This window comes from Ictalurus punctatus, chromosome 7 (assembly GCF_001660625.3).
Source record: "Ictalurus punctatus breed USDA103 chromosome 7, Coco_2.0, whole genome shotgun sequence".
NCBI lineage: Eukaryota > Metazoa > Chordata > Actinopteri > Siluriformes > Ictaluridae > Ictalurus > Ictalurus punctatus.
The window spans coordinates 33447204-33468161 of NC_030422.2; the positions used below are offsets into that span (position 1 = coordinate 33447204).

Consider the following 20958-nt stretch of genomic DNA (forward strand, 5'->3'; position numbering starts at 1 on the left):
GAAACAAGGACATAGACGATACTGTTAATATAAAACAAGTTAGATATGAACACACAGTACTCCTGTCTATTGCACTGTAAGTAAAAAATATTACAGAGAGGAGAACGGTGCACGGAAAAACATCTTTTTCCGGCGTCTGGTGGTTTTGACACACATTCTGCTTCTGTGACTCAACGTCCAACATTTTTTCAACCATTTTATCACATGTTCCTTCTTTATTTGTTCATTTGTTCACTTATTTATAGGTTAATGACAACTTTTAGCATTATAAAATTAGCTAAATATTTAATGGACCTACAACAAATCAGCCAGTTTAAAGGGCCTTACTGTTTATTAAAGTAGTTAATAGTGTTAATGAAGCCTTTAAGGTGTTTCACAAGTGTTGAAAAAAAAAACAGCAACACCTTTTAATCTGAACTCAGTAATAATAATAGTAATGCTAAAATAAAATAAATAAAACAAAGAAATTGAAAAACCTATCCACTCGAGATACACACGAAAATAAAACTACATTTCGCATGAAAGCTCAAAGATAATGACAACACAGTTCTGCGATTGGGTTAAATTTTGGTTTGCTGTTGTTTCTTGTATAAACGTGTCTGAGAAATTAATTTTATTCATCTGGACTGTGATTTTAAGGTTTTTTTAAAATCTATTTTGCATAGATCTGGATATTTTAATGTGACTTTATTCCCCAGACACAGCTAAAGATTTACAATCCAGATTAACAGACCTATTTTTAATAGACCTATATATTGCCATATATAGTCTACGATAAGTACTTCTTTTTTTTCCCTAAAAAGATCATAAAAGCCTAAATACTGTGTATGAGATTTGTGTGCCGGATTTTATTGTCTGAAAATGGAATAGCTAAACAGTGGATGAAAACAAACACATAAAGTCATTGTATTTATGAGGTATTTCAGTTGTTTTTGAATTATGTATAAATTTAAATGTTTTAAATTAATATTTAATTTAGGGGTTTTTTTTCTAAAAGAAAAGCTATATCCAAAAGTGCTTACTTCTCACTTCTCTGTACACTTCATTTATTAACATCTATTAATATGTTTGTTTGTTTTTCCGACACCTGATCATGTTTTAATGTTGTACAATACTGTGAGTCTACTTTATCTTTATTTAAGAGCTGCGTTTTACATCAGAAACCTTTTTTTTAATCGTTTATAAAAAGGTAAAGTTTACATCGACATTAAACAGCTAGCAACACTGCCTTTCACAACAGGCTCTATTTAATCCTCTGATGCAATCGGGCGCGGAGGAATACACCTGTCATTAGAAGGGCGGTAGAGATTCGTCTTGTTGCCTTGGAGACGGGTGAAAAAGTAGTGCTACGGAAACTAAACTTCGTTTCTCCGCCATCTTGGCTCTAAGTCAGCGTTTGTGTGTACCCGCGCGCAGCTCTGTGCTCAGATCCAAAATGGCGGCAGTTGCTTTGCTAAGCTGGGTCGGGATAAAAACACGGTCAGAGCCCGAGCTCTGGAGCGGCCGGCAGCGGGAGAGAAGTTACCGCTTCTCCTGCTCCGCTTTTCCCCTTATCACACTGAATAAAAGACAGGTAAGAATGACATTTATTTGTCTTTATTTCTTTTTTAAGCACACAGTCGTTTTTTCCTCGTTGGAGATGTGTGATTTGTAACGGAGCTCGGTGTCGGGAATGTTTACATTTAAATTTAAACGTCTCTTCGATACAAACGTCACTAGCGCTAGCTTGCCGTAGTTTAGCCTAGCTTAGTTTAGCTTAGCTTAGCATAGCATAGCATAGCTTGGTTTGGGTCGTGTAAATAAACTGTAAGCGTCTTCCTTCGCTGATGTTGGAACATTATTGTCATTTATTATTATTATTATTATTATTATTGTTGTTGTTATTGTTGTTGTTAGTATTAGTATTAAATCGATGTAGAATGATTTCAGTTGTAAAGCTGTGACTTGGGTCAGTTTGACGGTTTGGGAAGTGGAGCTGTTTGGGCTGGGAGGCGGTTACCAGGCCTCATATCCAGCTAGCTTCCTAGCTAACTAACTAACTAACTAACTAACTAACTAACTGACTGATTGAGTATCCTGTCATAATATGTATAATAATAATAATAATAATAATAATAATAATAATAATAATAATAAACGGGATACTACTGATAATAGGGAATAATAACAGCTTAAAATGTGAGTAATGAAGCAGCCGAGTGTCAGTGTTTATTCCACACTACTACTACTACTACTACTACTACTAATAATAATAATAATAATACATGTTATTTCATTTTCACTTTTTGCTAAGCCTAAAGAAGAAGAGTTATTTAGTGTTTTTAACTGTCCAAGAGTGAATTATGAGTGAATCTGTATCAGAGAGATGTATAAATACTCTGTAAAGTTATTAGGAGTGTGATGGTGATGAATAATATGAGTGCATGTAATAAAAACAATTAAGCTTATTTCTAATGCCTTTAATTTTACTGGCTAACATGAAGATGGAGTTTAACATGTGTTTTTTTTATGTTAAATGTCTCAAGCATTGTGTTTAAAAATTAGAAAATAGTTTTATGGTTGTTTTTTTGCCAGCCTGATATCTGGGTTTTAGGGATCTGGTTTTTGGACCCGGGGATCTGGTTTTTAGAACTGGGGGTCCAGCTTTTAGAACTGGGATCTGGTTTTAGATCCAGATTTGGTACAGACAAACTTTCCATGTAAGTAACATTTTGCCTATTGTTAAAAATAGAAAGAGAAAGTGTAATATTCTCTTTTGTCATGGTGGAATGTTTGACCGGTTGGTTAGGATGAAGCATGCCCACGCCCTATTCAGACGGGGTTAGTTCTTCCACAAAGAGCTGTCATTATTCAGTAATTATTCCCAGAGTATCTGTGGAATTTTAGTTCCATCATGGGAAGTGTGTTGGTTTTGGTTTATTTTCTTCGGGCTGTGCGTATACTAGGGCTGCACGATTACGGCCAAAATGATCATCACGATTATTTTGATAAATAATCATGACCTTAATATTGATCACGATTATTCATTGATTTTTAGGGAAAACACACTTTTAAAGCACTTTCACATTTAAATAAACAGACCGCTGCTTTCAGCTCCATGTTGTGCTACATTCCTGCTATTGTACAAATCTTTACATCAAATTCGACTGGTCCTTAAAGTGCATCATCTCGTAGAAGCAAAATATCAATAAAATTGTACCCAAAATATAGGATAAGTAAAAATAAAAATGCCTTCAACTAAATGAAAACAATTCAGGCGAATGCAGAAAAGGCAATAACAGTGTTTACAGGAGGAGAGACGCTGACAGATCACCCAATAGAGCCGTGACGCAGGGATTACGCCATTTTGTACCGGAACCTGGAAGTTATCACACCGGTTCCCTCGACAAAAGTAGGCTTTGGGATTATTGCAAACAATAATCTGTGGTCAACAAAAGTTTACAACACTAACATGTTTTGTCCATCAAGGTAATTTTCACAAATGAACACAACTTTTATGAAGTTTGAAGCCTAAATACAATCTCCAGAAATAAACAGCTAATGGTCGCTCGACTTCAACGTCACCGTCACCAAGCTTCTGACTATTTTCCCAAACTTTATTTAAAACATTTTCCATAATACGGATTTACTCTGTGGATGAATCTTCATCCATGGTTTATCTTTTGGGGATTGTGCACAGCAAACCTGAATCAGTTTATCTGCGGAGGCTTTTCATCTGTATGTCTGTAGTGCCATTTAGCAACTTACTCCACGGTGCCTGGAATGATTACGCTGTATTTTGCGTGCGGTAGAAATAACTTCAGGTGGTCTACCGAGTCTCCCGTCTGAACCGACATGATTTACTCCCTGCAGGATTTGATTGATCAAATGTTTGATTTTGCTGCGGGGGTTTTTCTTTTTTTTTTCTTTTTTTTTCTTTCTTTCTTTTTCAAAATTTGCGATGCCATGTTTTGGCATGTAAACACATCATGAGCTTACATGGCCAGTATTGCGGGATGACAAATTCTTATCATGGGAAGGAGCTGTACCGGTGCATCATATACGATACGGCACAGCCCTACCTCCGCCACACATCAGAAAACTAATCCCGTCCGAACAGTGGATTCACACCAGATGACTTACAACGATATTTTAAAGAGTATAGATTTATGACTGGATCTCGCGCCCACACACACACGTACGTACAGCTGAGATGTGAATTGAGGACGGGTTCATCAGCATGTCTGAGCTGTAAATGAGCATGACCTAATTGATGAATAATTGTGTGGGTTTGTATGAAGGACTTGGGAAAGGGCGAGTGACAAGGACAGGAGTTTATTAGCAGGGTTCACTGACTGATCTCTCGCTCTGCAGATTAATCACCATGATGTATGTGTTTTACACGACAAGATCTTACATCACGTCGGCTTCCTGACGCAGCTGTTTTATATAACATGTCGTGTTTACTGTCTAACAGGTACTAAACTGTACTTTTCCTTTTGTGCCATTGGAATGTAGCTTGTAGCATGAAAGGTTGAAGATGCATGTTTTTTTATTATTATTTTTTTAAACAATAAACACTTAATTTGAGGCCTGCAACAACTAATCGATAATTAAAATAATGGACCACAAATGTCATTATGGATTAGTCGGATTAGTGACGTCATTGTGGATACTCCCCCCAGCCTGTGATGACACTCTGGATAACACCATTTTCGAACCCCCCCCCCAGTCAATGACGTCATTGTGGATAACCCCCCCCCTTCCCCGCCAGTCAGTGACGTCACTTCACGACGGTGAAAAATGCATTTTCATGAATAAAAACCGTGTGAAAAACAGTGGAGGTCACAGAGTGAGCTGCTGAGGGAAAGGTGCAGGTCGTCCAAAATATGAGTGTTTTATATTAAGCGCTTCACACAAACTGGTACGTGTATTAACCTGGCTCGTCGTGTGAGACACCGCAACAGACGCGTGTGCTGTTTAACGTGTTCCATACGTGTTTTCTTCAGTGCAGAAATGACATTTTTACCTTTATATCCTTATCTGTAAACATTAGAAATTCACACCAGTGAATTTCTAATGGAAATTAGTATTTCTTTGGAAATACTGTTCCAAAATAATTCCGTTTTTCAGTCAGGCTCATCCTGACTGGGAGCGAGTCTCCGTTAAACTCGAGTCCACGCCTGCGCCTCAATCAAATGGCACACAATAACTGACTAAAACATGACTGATTAATCCATTATCAAAATAATCGTTAGTTTCCTCATAAAAGTCGTCTTTAGTTTACTTAATCCTGTACCTTATGTGATGATGCGATGGTGTCGGCCTTGGCTGTTGTGTAAAATAAAAGCAGCGTTTTGATTATTTAAGCCCTAAATACGGCTTAGTCACATCCCTACATGTCCTGTTTGCTACCTGTGTAGTCTACTTGGGGTATAACGTAACTGCTTTCTACCCCTCATGTGGTGCAGTACTGTACATTTCATTTGAGGTTCAGCAACAGAAATAAAATGTCGCAGAAGAACAGCTGAAAGTACGTTTTATGTCTGTACTTGTGTGTATTTTACCCGTACACAGTCACTGCTGCACAGTACATTTTATGCAAAACCAAGCTTGCTTTAATAGCGAATCGTAGACACGCTTCTGCTTTTCCGGACCAATTCCTCCTTGTCATTCGTGCTGCTTGTATTTTTTCTTCTTTTTTTTCAACGTCGTATACAGCAGGGGTCAATTATTTCCAAACTCCTAGCTACTTAGGTTCTGAACAAGTGAGCTTTGGGTTGACAGATTGTTAACTCTGTCCACTCCCGTGTTTTGGTTGTCGAAAAAACTGACCAGGTTAAAAAATCGGTAGCTAACGTAATGATGCACGTCGAGCTAGTTATCTAGTTAAATGCGGACTAAGGGAAAAGAGCAAGTAGGCCGATATGACTACCCCCCCAAACCCTAACCTAAGTTTTCCTCCGAGTGCGCTACACTGCCCCAGCAGGTTGAAAAGATGCAGTTGGTTGGCTTCATGTGTCTCTGAGGAAGCATGTGATGGCCTTCACCCTCACAGCTTGGTAGCTGAGGTCCTGAAGGGGAGACTTGTGTGTCGGAATTGGCCGAGAATAAATTAAGGAGAAAATCTGGGAACGATACCACCCCCAAAAAATTCTAAATAGTCTCCATTGTCGTTTCAGGTGATTCCGGAGTGATCCGTCACCCACCATGAAGATGTCTGATTGCAAGCTGAGCACAGTGTGTGTTCTCCTGTAAGCTGCCTGTACTTGCCTCTCTGAACCATGCCTGAAGATTAGAGCACCTCTCCTTGCCAAATACCAATAAAAATCTACATGACCCTCCATGTAGACGTCCCCTCGTCCGTCCCACTGGAGTGAGCCCCCTAGTCTTGATTCCTTCCCTTCCCGTCGACATCATCCTTCGTCAGCCTCTTGAAGACAAACCGGGACAATGTCCCTGCATTTGAAAACGGCTCCTACATAAGACTCTTCAGTCCCATGCGTCCTGTAAGCGGAGATTCGTCCGGTGCTGCCCCTCCTGAGAGTGTGTCGTTGCTGGGCTCTCTTTCCCCGTCCGATATGTCCCTGCTGCAGTCCCTGGGCCCAGTGCAGAGCTGGCTGGGCCAGGAGCTGGAGAAATGTGGCATAGACGCCATGATCTACACTCGATACGTCCTCAGCCTCCTGTTGCACGACAGCTACGACTACGATCTGCAGGACCAGGTATGGTTTTCCTGGTCCTCTATCCTGATCTATCAGGACTTCTTAAACCTTTTATTATTATTATTTTTTTAAATCATGGATCAACAAAGGATGCCATCTCAGATTTTAAAGTATACTAAAGTTCAGTCAGCATGGTTTAAGGTTTGTGCTGACATTGTGAGAAATAAGTAAGAAACCAAGATAAAGGTGTTTTAGTTTGAGTATTGTGGCGATCCTGATTATTTTGCATCTGCATCCACTCAATCTGCCAAGTGGCATGGCATGTTTTTATCTCTACAGATGGCAAGAATAAACGCTATTCTTCTAATAAAGGGAAGTGAACGCTCTTCTAAGGTTGCTTTTTCCTGCTAATGTCAACACAGCTTTAATTCACAGTTTTAGTTCCTGGTTTAGTTGTAGCACATCTGCTCGTTGCTGTCTTGCCGAGTCATTAACTGTTGCTCAGTCTGATTCAGGCATGTAGCATTTTTGGTAACTGGGACTATATTTAGATTAGACTTGTGCCAGTAAAGGAATCTTCTTATTTGGGTACCTGTGTGGAAAGTTATTGCAGTAAATGTTTTGTAACAGTATTTGATTTGATGCAGACTTCCAGTACGGGTTCCTGATTAGATTATTATTTTTTCATTATTATTATTTTTTAAAACTTTCCTTTAGCATTATCTCAATACATTATAATACAATGCAGTACAGTAAGTTATTAGGTATCTGGTATTGGGCTAGCATGTGTCGTCTGATCATACCTTTCGCAGGAGAACGACATCTTCCTGGGTTGGGAAAAGGGAGCCGGCAAAAAATGGGGGAAGAGCAAGAGGAAGGGAGGGACGGACCTGAGTCTGGAGGAGATGAAGAAGCAGGCCGCTGTGCAATGCCTACGTTCTGCTTCTGATGAAGTAGGAGGTTCAGTTGCTTAAGAAACCACTGTGCAATGGTTTACTTCTGTATTTTGTTCATATGCTGTAACCTTTCGGATTTAGTATGAGACCGCACGTACTCTATCCTAGTCGCTTACCTGAGAATGTTCTACAAATACTTGTGCAATTAAGGGATGAGTAATTAAGGAGTTACTGTAACTACCTTGAAGAAGACCTTAACGTTTTTATATAACAGCACCCCCTGAATTGTTCCTGTTTTTACTACAGCAATTTGTTTACTGTTACATTTACTTCATATCTTGTGTTCATGGGTTGTTTTCTCTGTCAGAACTCTGGAGTCGAAAGTTTGGTTGAGGAGCTTTGCTCCAAGCTCAAGGACATTCAGAACAAACAAAAAGGTTTGTTGCTCTTTTGCTTCCATTTTCAGCATGACTTGATCTTTCTACACCTCCCCTCCCAGAGATTTTTTTTTATTTTTGAATTGTAGATGTAAACGTTTTCACACATGCATATTTTCTCTCATTTTATATTTATATTTTTTATTTTGCTTTATTTTTGACTTTCTTTCTTCCCCTCTCTTGAGATGTGTTAGTGAGTAAAATCCTTCTTTGTAATATTTTTTGTTTGTTTTTGATTTGTTGGTATTTCTTTCTGTTTTTCTTTCCTCATCTTTTAAAAATAGCTTAAATATAGTCCATTAAAATGTATAATTATATATTACTAACAAAAACATCTGAAGCATTGATGAAAGAATGCCATGGTTCTTGCAGAAACGGAAAAGCAAACGATTAAGAAGTCCGATGAATCCCGATCTCCTGAATTGGCTGAATCACCTTCTTCTAAAGACCAGGTGGAAATGTAAGAAGCTTCTCCAATTTCTAGAAAATGCGTCTTTTAAAGTGAAGTCTTCAAATCTTAGCCCTTTTTTAATTTGTTTACTTTTTTCATTTTTTTTTTTTTTTTTTAATTTATTCAAGGTACTATGAAGCCTTTCCACCTCTATCAGAAAAATCTGTTTGTCTCCAAGAGATTATGACCGTGTGGAACAAGGCTAAAGCAAGTGCAAATTCCAGCTCCTCTTCTGCTGCCCCTCAAACAAGCACGGACACCTCCTCCCCAAAAGAATGCACCAGTGAGGGTGAAATCTCCAAGGACAAAGCACCCGATGCGTTGGTCACTACCAATGATAAGGCTCAACACCGACGCAGCAAGAAAGAAAAGGAGAACCGGTACCATGGGGGTGCTTCTGGGGCTTGCAGCGACCAGGTTGTTTCTCAGAATAAAAGGCATGCCAGACATCGATCTGATTTGGGACACCGTCCCCGGTCCTGGTCCTCTGGCTCCAGTGAGGGTGGCTCAAGCTCCAGTGGTAATCAGGGTGACACGAAGACCTGTAAAGGAGCTCGGATCAGACACCGGTCTCGCGAGGTTAGCGGCAGAAACAAAAAAGGGCGAAACCATGGGCAAGTCAAACTGGCCCTAAAGGCTATTGACAAAGAAGAGCGCAGAAACACAGGTAGCAGTTGCAGTGCCTCTGAAGGCCCTTTGAAGCACCAACAGCACTACACGAGAAAAGGCAAAAAGCCATTAAGGGAGCTTCGGAAAGATCCCAGCTGGGTTGACTTGAAAGAGTCCGGAGGTGAAACCAATAACAATAGGGAATATATGGAAGAACCCCTTTGGTACACCGAGCCCATATCGGAGTATTTTGTCCCATTCAGCTGGAGTAAACTGGAGACAAAATATCGAAGCAAACCAGATTCCCCTAATGACCTAGCGACGTCCATTGACGTGGACAGTCTGTCGGAGCAGGTCCAAGGGATTTGCATTGCCAACACTTCGTTTCAAAGGGCGTACCTTGCAGCAGGTACTTTCGTGGATGGGCACTTTGTTGAAGTGTCCAGTGAGGGAAACGAGGAGGCCACTGAACTGAATGGGACCTCAAGCTGCCCTCTTCCTGAGGATGGTAAAGATTTAGATGACGAGCATCTGTCTGAATTCACTCACTTCTATGAAGTTGATATATATCAATCCATATTGGATCCCAGTGCCTCAGACGCAGTACAAGAAAGTCGAATCTTGAACATGATTCGGCAAAAGAGCAATGAGCCAAGAGACATTGAGGCAGGGTGTTGTGTAGTTTTAGATGGCTTTGAACTGCAGGGGGAAAGTGCAATAAAGGCAGATTCTTTGGGAGCTTCAGGGGACGACGTGATTCTTACGCAAGACATGGAAAACATCGCTCACATGTGGGAGTGCTGCTCGTCATCTAGTTCTGAGGAGTTGGAAGGAGAAAGCTGTGCAGGTGACTCTCCAGTTGGGCTCTCCCCACTGTTGGGCAGCGTACCATTTAACATGAGCAGGTTGTCAGGCACTTTTGGAGAGCCTCCTGTTCAAGATAGGAGCACGTCGGCCCTAAACTCCTGTTTCTCGCTCTTTGAGGTGCAGTGCGATAGCTCTGCCTTCCCCTTTTCCTGCGACTCGCTCGCATCCAGTCGCGAAAACATAGATTCAAGTAGCTGTCTAGATCCCCATGCGAACAAACAGTCTCGCTTGCTAATTTGGACCAAAAATAGTGCCTTTGATGAGAACGAACACTGCTCTAACCTGTCGACGAGAACGTGCAGTCCGTGGTCCCACTCAGAGGAGACTCGCTCGGACATCGAGCAAGTCTCTGGCCAAGCTGATGAGTCTTCTCAGTTTGGCAGTGATGAGGTTGGCTGTATAATTCCTCCAGTTCCAACTTCATACCTGGAGGAGGAGTTTTTGGATTTCTTGCAGGAGAGCCCAAGTCACCAGCAAGATGAAATGAGTGCAGGCATAGTGTCCAATCAGACCTTCAACAAGGTATCTAAACTGGAGTCTGTTTGTGGAATCGCATTAGAGCAGGACGAGAGCAAACAGTACAACGCTGTTTTGTTTCCAGAAGACACCAACCAACAAGATGATGACTACAGCTCAGGAATAATAAAAGATATTTGGATGGCTATTGGAGACCGAGATTGCGTATTAGCCCTTGAAGTGGAGAAAGCGGATGATGACTTGTTTTCGGAGGAGACGCCCAACTATCAGTGTGGCTGTCTTGATGGTGATGCGAAGGAGCCCATCGAAAAGAAGGCTGTACAGCGCTCTGAGTACCACTTGTGGGAGAGTCAGAAGGAGGACCAAGGCCTGGCCAAAAATAAAGTCTCCAAATTGGACAGAGGGGACTATGCGACACCGGCCAGACCTTGGGACGTTGATTCGGAGAGGGACAGTACATCATTTATTCTTGGGGGAGTGTACGGAGAACTAAAGACCCTAAGCGGTGACGAGGAATGGACTGTGGTTCCACCCGTCGACACCTGTGAGAGTTTGTTGCAGTGTGCATCAGCTTCCTCATCCGACGTGGTAACCATTGCAGGGACGGACGTGTTCATGAATACAGGCAGTTGCTTTGCTCCTGGTCATAAGCCTCTATGGCGACCTCTGGTGTCCTTTGGACAGAATGGTCAGGCTACCAAAGGGTCTGGGGAAGGACTGAATAAGGGGTTTTCTGTTATCTTCCATGAAGATTTACTTGGATCCTGTGGAGGCTATTGTGGAGAGCAGCAAGGACTTGATTATCACTTTTCATCCTTTGATCTCAATAACCCCTTTTCCCAGGTCCTGCATGTGGAATGCTCCTTTGAACCGGAAGACATGGCCTCGTTCAGCCCAGGATTCAAGCCAAAATCCATATTGTGCTCAAACTCCGACAACGAGCCATTCAGTCCAAGGCTTTATGGCATCAACCGCACTCAGTATCGGGCCATCCGCATATCCCCGAGGACTCACTTCAGGCCTATATCGGCTTCTGAACTTTCTCCTGGCTGGTGTAGCGTGTCTGATGGAGAGTCTGAAAAGGAGGAAATGAGTCTTCCTGTTCCAGGTCAGACCGAGCTCTTTGACGACCCGCAGGCAGACCTCAAACCCCTGGAGGAAGACGCCGAGTGCGAAGGCCCTTACTACGGAAAGTCCGAACTGGAATCTGGTAAATTTTTACCCAGATTAAAGAAGTCGGGCATGGAGAAGAGTGCCCAGACCTCACTCGATTCCCAGGAAGGTGGGGGTACGACTCTGACAACTGTCGAGCAGGAGATTTGCTTGGACTGCGAAAACGCAGGAAAGTCCGCAGCAGCCGTGTCTGCTGTGAGCTCTCGCGTGGAGGTGCCTGTGGATACGCTTCAGAAAGAGGAGTCCTGCGTAGACAAGGAGGCTTGTAGTTGTGTCGGAGCAAGCCAGCTTCTGGAATTTGGGAAATCGTATGACGTGGTTCAAGATTTGCAGGAGGTAAGAGCACTAATGTGCGGTGTAATGAAAGTCACACGCAACCCATTCATAATACCAGTTTAAGATCTAGATCCTTTGGGTGTTTACACGCAACCCAGTGAGAATTGATGCGTCTTGGGCTTGTTATACCAAAACGTCACGTTGCTTTAGGATCCAGAACGGTGTTGTGGTATGCATTTAGACCAAAACGTCGGTTTGAACCGGCATGTTTTATATACAGTAATGTCTTAAAGTATCAAGTCTTGCCCCAATTTACTTCCAGTAGTGTCCTCGGCATGACTAAGTTCCTGTTTTACGATGCCGGTTTAGCTTTGTGTGCGAGGTTCCTGAGGGATGTAATCAAATTCTTGAGGTTTGTTGGGGTGAATAGGGTGTTCTGCTTCAGTTGAATAACTAATAGAGCGCACTTACCCTCTGGCCCCGAGTTGGATTATGTAATAAAAATACCTTCTTTGGTTTTTTAATACTGAGAAGAGCTTCTCGGCAGTTACCACCCAAAAATAATGGTTTTGAATAATAATGAGTTGATGTAACTGGTTGTTTGTGTAGCCAGTCATGCGAGTTATTCCGTAGAAGACTGCAATTTGAATTTTCCGAGAACGATAAGGTTTTTATGTTTTGCTAGGCGGGACTGCACAGTCGAACACTACTCTTCTTTATGAGCTTCTGTATTTACAGATACCTCTAATGTCAGTTTTTAGGAAATGAGAGCAAAGCGTGTTCCTGAAACACCTTGGGGTAAATGTGGCTCGTAATCAAAGACTCATTAAAAGGTTCGCCTGTTTCAACTAGCAATGGTATGCATTTTTTTTTTTTTTTTTTTTTTTTTAAACCCTCCATCCCATGTGGCCACAACATGTTTACATTTGGTGGAAATTGAGGCCTTTTTAAACCTTTACCACATTTTCTATGTCTTTTTTTTTTTTTCTTTCTTCTTCTTCTTTTTAGAAAATAGTTTGAATTCTTGTCCCATGAATGATTTCTTGTGTAAGGGGCTTGCACAAAGTCCAACATCTCTTTTGTTTGGATTCTCTAATCCCCTCTCTGCTTTGGTCCTTATCTGCTTCCTCCCGTCAGTGTTCCCTGTTGAGCTTCGGGGAGCGGAGTGTGACGAGTAGCCAGCGTGAGGATTGCTGGTGGCAGAATACGCTTTGTTCCCCCATGTTTTCAGGATCTCGATGCACAGGTAAGAGTACAAACGGGCCTGAGCTAGTCCATTTTTATATATATATATATATATATATATATATATATATATATATAATATAAAATTTATTTTTATTTTTTTTACTTCTCGTTATGTTTGTAGAACTTTTGATCCGGAAACGAGCGCTTAATATTCTTTGTTGGTTTTAAACGCTTTAGTATCAGCCTTTACCCTTACATCCACCTCTCTGTCTTTGGTTTTGCAGAAAGCAGTAACATATGAGTTTGCTTCTGAGCGCTGAGGCACGGTAAAGCAGAACCGAGGTGAAACGCTTCAGAACCTCAGCTCTTTTCTCCTTCAGGACGAGGAGCTGCTTCATCAGAACAGGACATCAAAACCTCTATTAATCTTTACGTTTATGATCCCTGTCCACCTGCCCCTCCTCTCACCCCACCTTCTGTAGTCAATACAATACCATCTATTAGAAACGTAACCGAAGGGAGGCTGTGTGGGTGTGTGTATGTGTGCGTGTGTGCGCATTCGTTATGGATTTGTTTGAAGTGTGTATTAATCAGCTTTGACAAAGGCACGTAGGTGATGATCCTTAGATGAGTCAGGTGATCTTTACTTGAACTATCTGATTTATTTTTTTGTGCGCGCTCTAGCTCACACTCTAGAGTCGTACTGTCTGATTGGTGTGTGTGTGTGTGTGGGGGGGGGGGGTCACACTAGTGTCACTCCTTTACTAAGCTAACCTAACCATAACAGTAATGACAAAAGTCCGAAAGCCCTGTAATTGTAGCCTGTCACTTTCTCACACCAGCAGTTTTGTCGTTTATTTTTTATTTATGATTGTGTTTTACCGTTTTGAAGGTGTGACATTTACTGAAGATTCTTCCTTATTCACAAATACGGAAAATATGCGAGAAAACAAATCCTTTTCTTTTTTTTTTTTGGTCCTCAAGCGTAGCGCTAATGGTTTGGTTTGCGCTGTTGAAAACAACGATCTTCCCTAAATAACCGTAATATCCTTTTGTGTAATGAATCAAAAAAAAAAGGGGGAAGCTGAGAGAGAGTGAAAAAAGGTTTGAGTTCTGCATTTCCACATTATTACAGTTTACAGCTTTTGCATTTAAAAAAAATTATTATTTAATAAAACTAAATATAAACGCAAATATAAGCTATAGGTGCGACCTGATGTTTGGTTTGTTTTTTTTCTTTTTCTTTTGTTTTTGATGGATGATCTGTAGCGCAAAAAAACAAAACCGGTGCGATCGACGCTTTAAAAACATTCGTGTGCCCTTCAGATATTTTGTTGCACATCAAATGCGTTCCCCAAAAAATGAGCAGTGCCGAGGGTTTCCTGCTTTACGTGCGCGTTTTATTTTAAGATTAGAATTTAGCAGCAGAATGTAATGGGTTTTATTTGCTTAGAAAGATATGACTTTTGTTTTTTTTGTTTTTTTTCTTCTTCTTTTCTCAATTTTTTTTTCTTCATTTAAAAAAAAAAAAAAAAAAAAAAAACGTTTCGGTGTAGACTTGTGTGTTTTGGTGTGGGTTGCTGCGTTTTCGTTTGAAAGAAAGCCGGTAGCATGGCGACCTGGTTAAAGAAACAGTTTGGCGTTTCAAATAATAAAAAGTAATAAAAAAGGTAAGCGTTCCTGTGTTCGCGAACGTAGCCGATCAGTTTGGAGTGTGGACTTTAAATAAAAAAAAAAAAAATTTTTATTAAAGTGTTCTTTTGTACAAAAGTTACGAGGCTGCATAAGACTTGAATAAAACAAGCGTAATTGTTTCTTCTCTAAGAAATAAGTAAAGAATTACATTTTAGTCGGTTATTTATTTAGTTTTAAATAAATAAATAAATAAAATGTAAGGGGGGTTGCTAGCTGCCTTAGCCTCGTAATTCTAGTGCGAAAGTTCTGGACGTGTCTCTGCAGTTCGGCTATGTTTGCTGAGCAGGAACCGTTTTGGTGAATAATAATAACATCGACAAACTCTGCTTTTTGTGACTTTCTCCTAAAGGAAGGTCTCAAATCTGAGGTCCTGTTCGAGCAGGTGAAGATGTCTGATGTTCACTTTGTAAGAACGTTTCTGTTCCTCATTTTGTTCAAATTTTTTTCCTTCCTCTTGTTTACCAGTGTGCTCCTGTAGAACGTTCTAGTAAATAAGTGACGAGCATTAATGCATACAGAGTGAAGACCAACAGAGATTTATGGCTGTGTATGATCAAGTATGAATTTGGGGAACTCGCGTAGCTTGATTGAAATGTAGAGAGGTTTTTAAACCTTTAGAAACTTGCACTACACACACACGACTTGTTCTACAGCTTTGGTCTTCACTTCTCATCATTAATGTCTCATATCTGCCCTCTGAGCCAGCTAAACCTATTATTATTATTATTATTATTATTATTATTATTATTATTATAAATATTAGTTGTTAGAAAATGATTTTTTTAAATGTCCTTTTTTGTATTGTTTAAGAAGGATGTTCCAGATGTGAGCAGAGAGTTGGGGATTTCACATTTATGCAGCGATTGATGTGTAAAACAGAAAGCGGGAGGAATTATTAAAGGAGTGATTTGTTCCGTATCGAGCTGATGCCGGTCTGACACAGAGCCCTGATCAGACTGGTATTTTCACATCCACCGTCTGACTTTATTTAAATAAATAAAAAATTATTATTATTATTTTTTTTTTTTAAAAACAACGTGATGTTGACTTGCACAATAGTGCTGCATGTGAACGTCACGCCCGTGGTGGTGCTGGTGATTTGCGTAACAAACCTCAACCATTTCCTCTGAGGATGAACTCGTTGTTTTATAAATCTTCCTGCGGCAGTGTGATAGCTGTCCGAAACCTCAGGCAGTGTGCTTTAGGGCCATGCGTGTGCTGTGGCGTGTTGTGACGGTCAGCGTGTTCCTCCTCACGTCTTGGTGTGGGGTTTATTTGGTGCGAGTTGCCATGTAGCCTGTAGCACGATGACCAAAACCGAGAATAAAATCGCTGTGTTTCTCTTTAACTCGGTGTCGAACATAAAGTCGATCAGCTAGCGGTTGTGACCTTTTTTTTTTTTTTTTTTTTTTTTTTTTTAAATAAAACTTACAAGGTGAATTAATATTTCTATATTTACTTCATAAATCAAAAAAAAAATTTCTTCTTTTGTAATAAATAAATTGCAGACCAGCTACAGTTTAGACGTGTTTTTATATAGAATATCATTTTGCGTTTCCAGTGGAAAACAAAATTTTTTTTTTTTTTTTTTTTTTTTTTTTTTTTAATTATTTTAATTAATGGTTCTGTTAAAAATGTTTAGTCTGATACTGAGCCAGAATTTCAGCCCGATTACTCTGGATTGGATTGGTGCAGCTTCAGTTTCTTGGCGTGTTTTTAGTAAACACATTGGGCCAAACGGCTCTGTTCAATTCAAAACAGCTGTTCATTGTTCAAAGTGAAGAACTGTATCTAGAAATGTATCTAATTTTGTCATTGAAGCGTTGAATGTGAGCTCTTTGGCTGCTCTGATTTCTGGAACATCCTGTAACCTGCATTTTTGCTGTTTTAGTTTCTGATTGCGCCTCCTGGTGGCTGCAATAGTGTAATGCACACAGTGGATGAAGCACACATTGCTTTTCCTTTTATTTTGTTTGTTTTTGGGAGTTGGAAAAAAATGAGAAATGAGTACAGTATATGGAAACCAATTATTCAACCCATATTTAACACTTGATTTAGTAAAACGGATTTAATTCCGCAGACATGATGCTGATATATTTTTCTAATACACTTCCAGAGGTGGTACACTTTTTTTTTTTTTTTTTTTTTTAATTGAAAACACGGAGATAAAATTAAACAAGCAGCATTATTATTAATTTATGATTAGTTATTTCAGCCTAGACAACACCCGACATCTGCGAAAAAGACAAACGAGGTCGGTGGGGAAAGAGGAATTGAAACGAATAAAAGATGCATGAGGTCGTCGAGGCTAATGATAATATTCTAGTAATCGGACATCACGGTCCCTAATTTGCTTTGCTTTAAACTGCGAAACAAGTTTTAAAAACTTTAAAAACAAAAAAAAAAAGAAGTGTGCAACTAAGTTTTATTTTCTTTTTTGCTTTTAACTATTGCGTGAGTGAGTATATGTGGGTCCTCAAAATAATAATAAAATAAATTTTAAAAAGACAAAAAAGTATGAGAAATTGTTAGCATATGATATGTTTATGAGAGACCACCGTGTAACAAAGTTCATGTTTGTGTGTGCGAGGTCGGAGTAGTGTGTGTGTGCGTTACTCATACTAGACTTTGTCCTGCAGTTCTGTTCCATGATTTGTTTGTGTTGGGAGGGACACGCTTCCCGAATGCGAGTCAGGATCGCACTTTGAAGCATTGAGGGGTTGTTTTTTTTTTCTCCTCTTTCTTTATTTGGTTCTTTTTTTTTTCTGTCCCTCTGTTCCTGTTTGTATCTCATCTATGCAGCCCGGTGGGGTTTCATGCCTCCGTCACCATCTCCGACCCGTGTTCATCACTTAAACACCTCAGTGCCACCAAAAACCCAAAACATGGTCACATTTGTTCTAATTCCATATAAAAATCCAGCGGAGATTTGTTTCATTGTTGAGTTTCTGAATCTAATAAAGGATTGAGTACATTTTGCTTGTTGCTTGAATTGATGTGTGATGATGAGAATAACGGTGAAGATCCTGATCTAGAAAGTTCATGTACATGAAGGTTGGAAAAGCTCAGTGTCCCAGTTCTGTTTACGGAGCATCCAGGCATATGAAGAGCTCTTCCGTTAGTTCGGAGAGGAATAACGCGCTCGGTGTGGTGCTGTTGGAGGGAAATGATCAGTGATGTGCTGGTGAAGTGAAGCGTGGTTACTCTTCCCATCACTGAAGGGGATTATTTTCTCACAACAGCACGTCCTATCCCAGTGTTCTTTCTCTCATACCGCAGCAGTTTAACGACAGGATGATTACGTTATTTGTTAAAGAATCGCACGTCATTTTTACTTTTAACGATGTGTTGTAGTCTCTTGCGTTATAGCAGCTATAAACGGTCGTTCCCTCACCAGAAACTCTTGTCCTGTAGAAGTTTCAACCTTGGACTGTTACAAAGCACTGACACTGGAGACTCCTTCCATACACGTTTTTAAAAAAAGACAACACTCTTACAGAAAATTTCACATCAACGATTACACGTTACTTTTATTCGTTTATGTGGAGCATCAGCTGTACGAGTCCCTGCGAACAAACTGTTGCTATAGAAACGATAAATGAACAGGCGCGTTAATATAAACTGTCAGAGCCGCTGTGTTGGAAGATGAATCAACACCTTCTCAAGAGTCAGATTCGTTTAAATCGTTTTCCTTGCCTCAACTCCACGCGCTCATCCCCTCATCATGCTCATGTGACTCGGGTATGATGTAGCGCTGTGTTGGAAGAGGAAGTGCGTGGGGAAACACCGGTGGTCACAGGAGCAGGAAGTCTTTGAGGATTGATTTTTATGCACATTGTTTAGCCAGACAGCCTGAATGTCATGTGATGACAATGTCCACCATGATGCAAGATCTGGACCACACTAGGTGATACTCAGCTGATTCTGAGGTTCCTGATGGTTGCACAACTTGTCCCGGTCTTAGAATGGTCCATCTTCCTACGTGTAAAATCAGTTGTCATGACGTCGTATGTGAAGAAGCAATAAAGCGGTCTTCTGCCATGTTTATTTTGATCCAAAGTCACATTTATTTAAAGAAATTCTTTGAATCAGGATCATGGGTTTTTTGTAGACATGTCTTATCATGGGTAGGGGTTTGATCACTGAAGGATGATCCCAGAAGAAAAACGCACTGAAATCATTCGTTATGTATCTGAGGCCTCATGTTTTTCACCATCAGTACTATCTCCCAGGTCTCAGGAATTCCACTACCTCCACGTCGTTTATATCTGTATCTGTTCCAGCTGAAGCATAAGCCTTTTAAAGAGCACGCATGCAGGACTACTGAGTTGAGACACAGTGATATAAAAAAGCAAATAATGTGCAATTTTGTGCAATGTTTTTGTAAAAAAAAAACAAAAAAAAAAACTAATAAACTACACACTTATAACATAACATTGACCTGCACCATTACAGAAAATAAAAACTATCCATCCGTCCACTTTCTGTACCTACACAGCGTCATGGGAAGCCTGAAGCTTCCTGGATGCCTGGAGTCCCTCCACAAGGTGGAGAACACCGTGGATGGTGTGACAAGCCATTTCAGGGCACACTCTCACACACACACACACACATTCCCTCACTATGGACAATTTAGAGATGCCAATCAGTTTATAACTTGTCTTTGGACCGGTGGAGGAAACCGGAGTACCCAGAGGATACCCCCGAAGCCTGAGGAGAACATGCAACGCAGGGCAGAGGCGGTAACGGAACCATGGAGGTGCAAGGCAAACATGCTCACCACTAATCCACCAATTTCATTCCAACTCAACATTACAAATATTCTTCTGAGTGCTGTAAGAGATTCATTCTAGAATGTTATTTAGACCAACGCTTTCATATGTAGTAAATTCTACTGAGTGTGTTGTGTTTGTACAATATCAGAATCTGGTGATGAATCCCATTATTGAAATTGAATTTACTGATGCTAAATAAATACAACACACAATACTGAAGGGTGAAAGTAAAGGCCAAACCAATGAAAACATGCCGTCCCAAAATTCCCAAATATGATGTTTAGATTCCTAAACATGCTGTTCCAAGATTTCCTAATACTCTGTCACAAAATTCCCTAACACACTGTCCCAAATGCTCCAAAACTCTGTCCCAAGATTCCCAAACATACTGTCAAAAATTCCCTTACCCTGTGTTAGGGAATCTTGGGACTGTGCATTAGGGAATTTTGGGACTGTGCATTAGGGAATTTTGGGACTGTGTGTTAGGGAATTTTGGGACTGTGCGTTAGGGAATTTTGGGACTGTGTGTTAGGGAATTTTGGGACAGTGCATTAGGGAATTTTGGGACAGTGTATTGGGGAATCTGAGGACAGAGTGTTAGGGAATCTTGGGACAGTGCGTTAGGGAATTTTGGGACAGTGTGTTAGGGAATCTTGGGACAGTGCGTTAGGGAATCTGGGGACAGAGTGTTAGGGAATCTTGGGACTGTGCGTTAGGGAATTTTGGGACTGTGCATTAGGGAATTTTGGGACTGTGTTAGGGAATTTTGGGACTGTGCATTAGGGAATTTTGGGACAGTGTATTGGGGAATCTGGGGACAGAGTGTTAGGGAATCTTGGGACAGTGCGTTAGGGAATTTTGGGACAGTGTGTTAGGGAATCTTGGGAGAGTGCGTTAGGGAATTTTGGGACAGTGTGTTAGGGAATCTTGGGACAGTGTGTTAGGGAATCTGGGGACTGTGCATTAGGGAATTTTGGGACAGAGTGTTAGGGAGTTTGGGGACTGTGTGTTAGGGAATCTTGGGACAGTGTGTTAGGGAATCTTGGGACTGTGCGTTAGGGAATCTGGGGACAGAGTGTTAGGGAATCTTGGGACTGTGTGTTAGGGAATTTTGGGACTGTGCATTAGGGAATTTTGGGACTGTGTGTTAGGGAATTTTGGGACTGTGCATTAGGGAATTTTGGGACAGTGTATTGGGGAATCTGGGGACAGAGTGTTAGGGAATCTTGGGACAGTGCGTTAGGGAATTTTGGGACAGTGTGTTAGGGAATCTTGGGAGAGTGCGTTAGGGAATTTTGGGACAGTGTGTTAGGGAATCTTGGGACAGTGTGTTAGGGAATCTGGGGACTGTGCATTAGGGAATTTTGGGACAGAGTGTTAGGGAGTTTGGGGACTGTGTGTTAGGGAATCTTGGGACAGTGTGTTAGGGAATCTTGGGACTGTGCGTTAGGGAATCTTTTGGACAGAGTG

The 20958-nt window shown here is 40.7% G+C and overlaps 1 protein-coding gene across 1 annotated transcript; it reads left to right on the forward strand.

Annotated features, from left to right (window-relative positions):
• Window positions 1-1452: 1452 nt before the first annotated feature.
• Window positions 1453-17687, forward strand: kiaa0232 (KIAA0232 ortholog). The gene is made up of 8 exons (XM_017472044.3): window positions 1453-1573; window positions 6162-6704; window positions 7457-7597; window positions 7908-7977; window positions 8350-8437; window positions 8557-11890; window positions 12968-13076; window positions 13303-17687. Exons 2-8 carry the CDS (start codon window positions 6480-6482, stop codon window positions 13317-13319), a joined length of 3984 nt encoding a protein of 1327 aa, XP_017327533.1. The 5' UTR covers window positions 1453-1573; window positions 6162-6479; the 3' UTR covers window positions 13320-17687.
• The last annotated feature ends 3271 nt before the right edge of the window (window positions 17688-20958 follow it).

What these genes read in the sequence shown, in the direction of transcription:
- kiaa0232 (XM_017472044.3), top strand. Translation starts at nt 6,480, where the DNA reads ATGCGTCCTGTAAGCGGAGATTCGTCCGGTGCTGCCCCTCCTGAGAGT. An exon ending in TACGTTCTGCTTCTGATGAA is followed by an intron (nt 7,598 to 7,907) that starts GTAGGAGGTTCA and finishes TTTCTCTGTCAG; the next exon opens with AACTCTGGAGTCGAAAGTTT. An exon ending in TCTAAAGACCAGGTGGAAAT is followed by an intron (nt 8,438 to 8,556) that starts GTAAGAAGCTTC and finishes AATTTATTCAAG; the next exon opens with GTACTATGAAGCCTTTCCAC.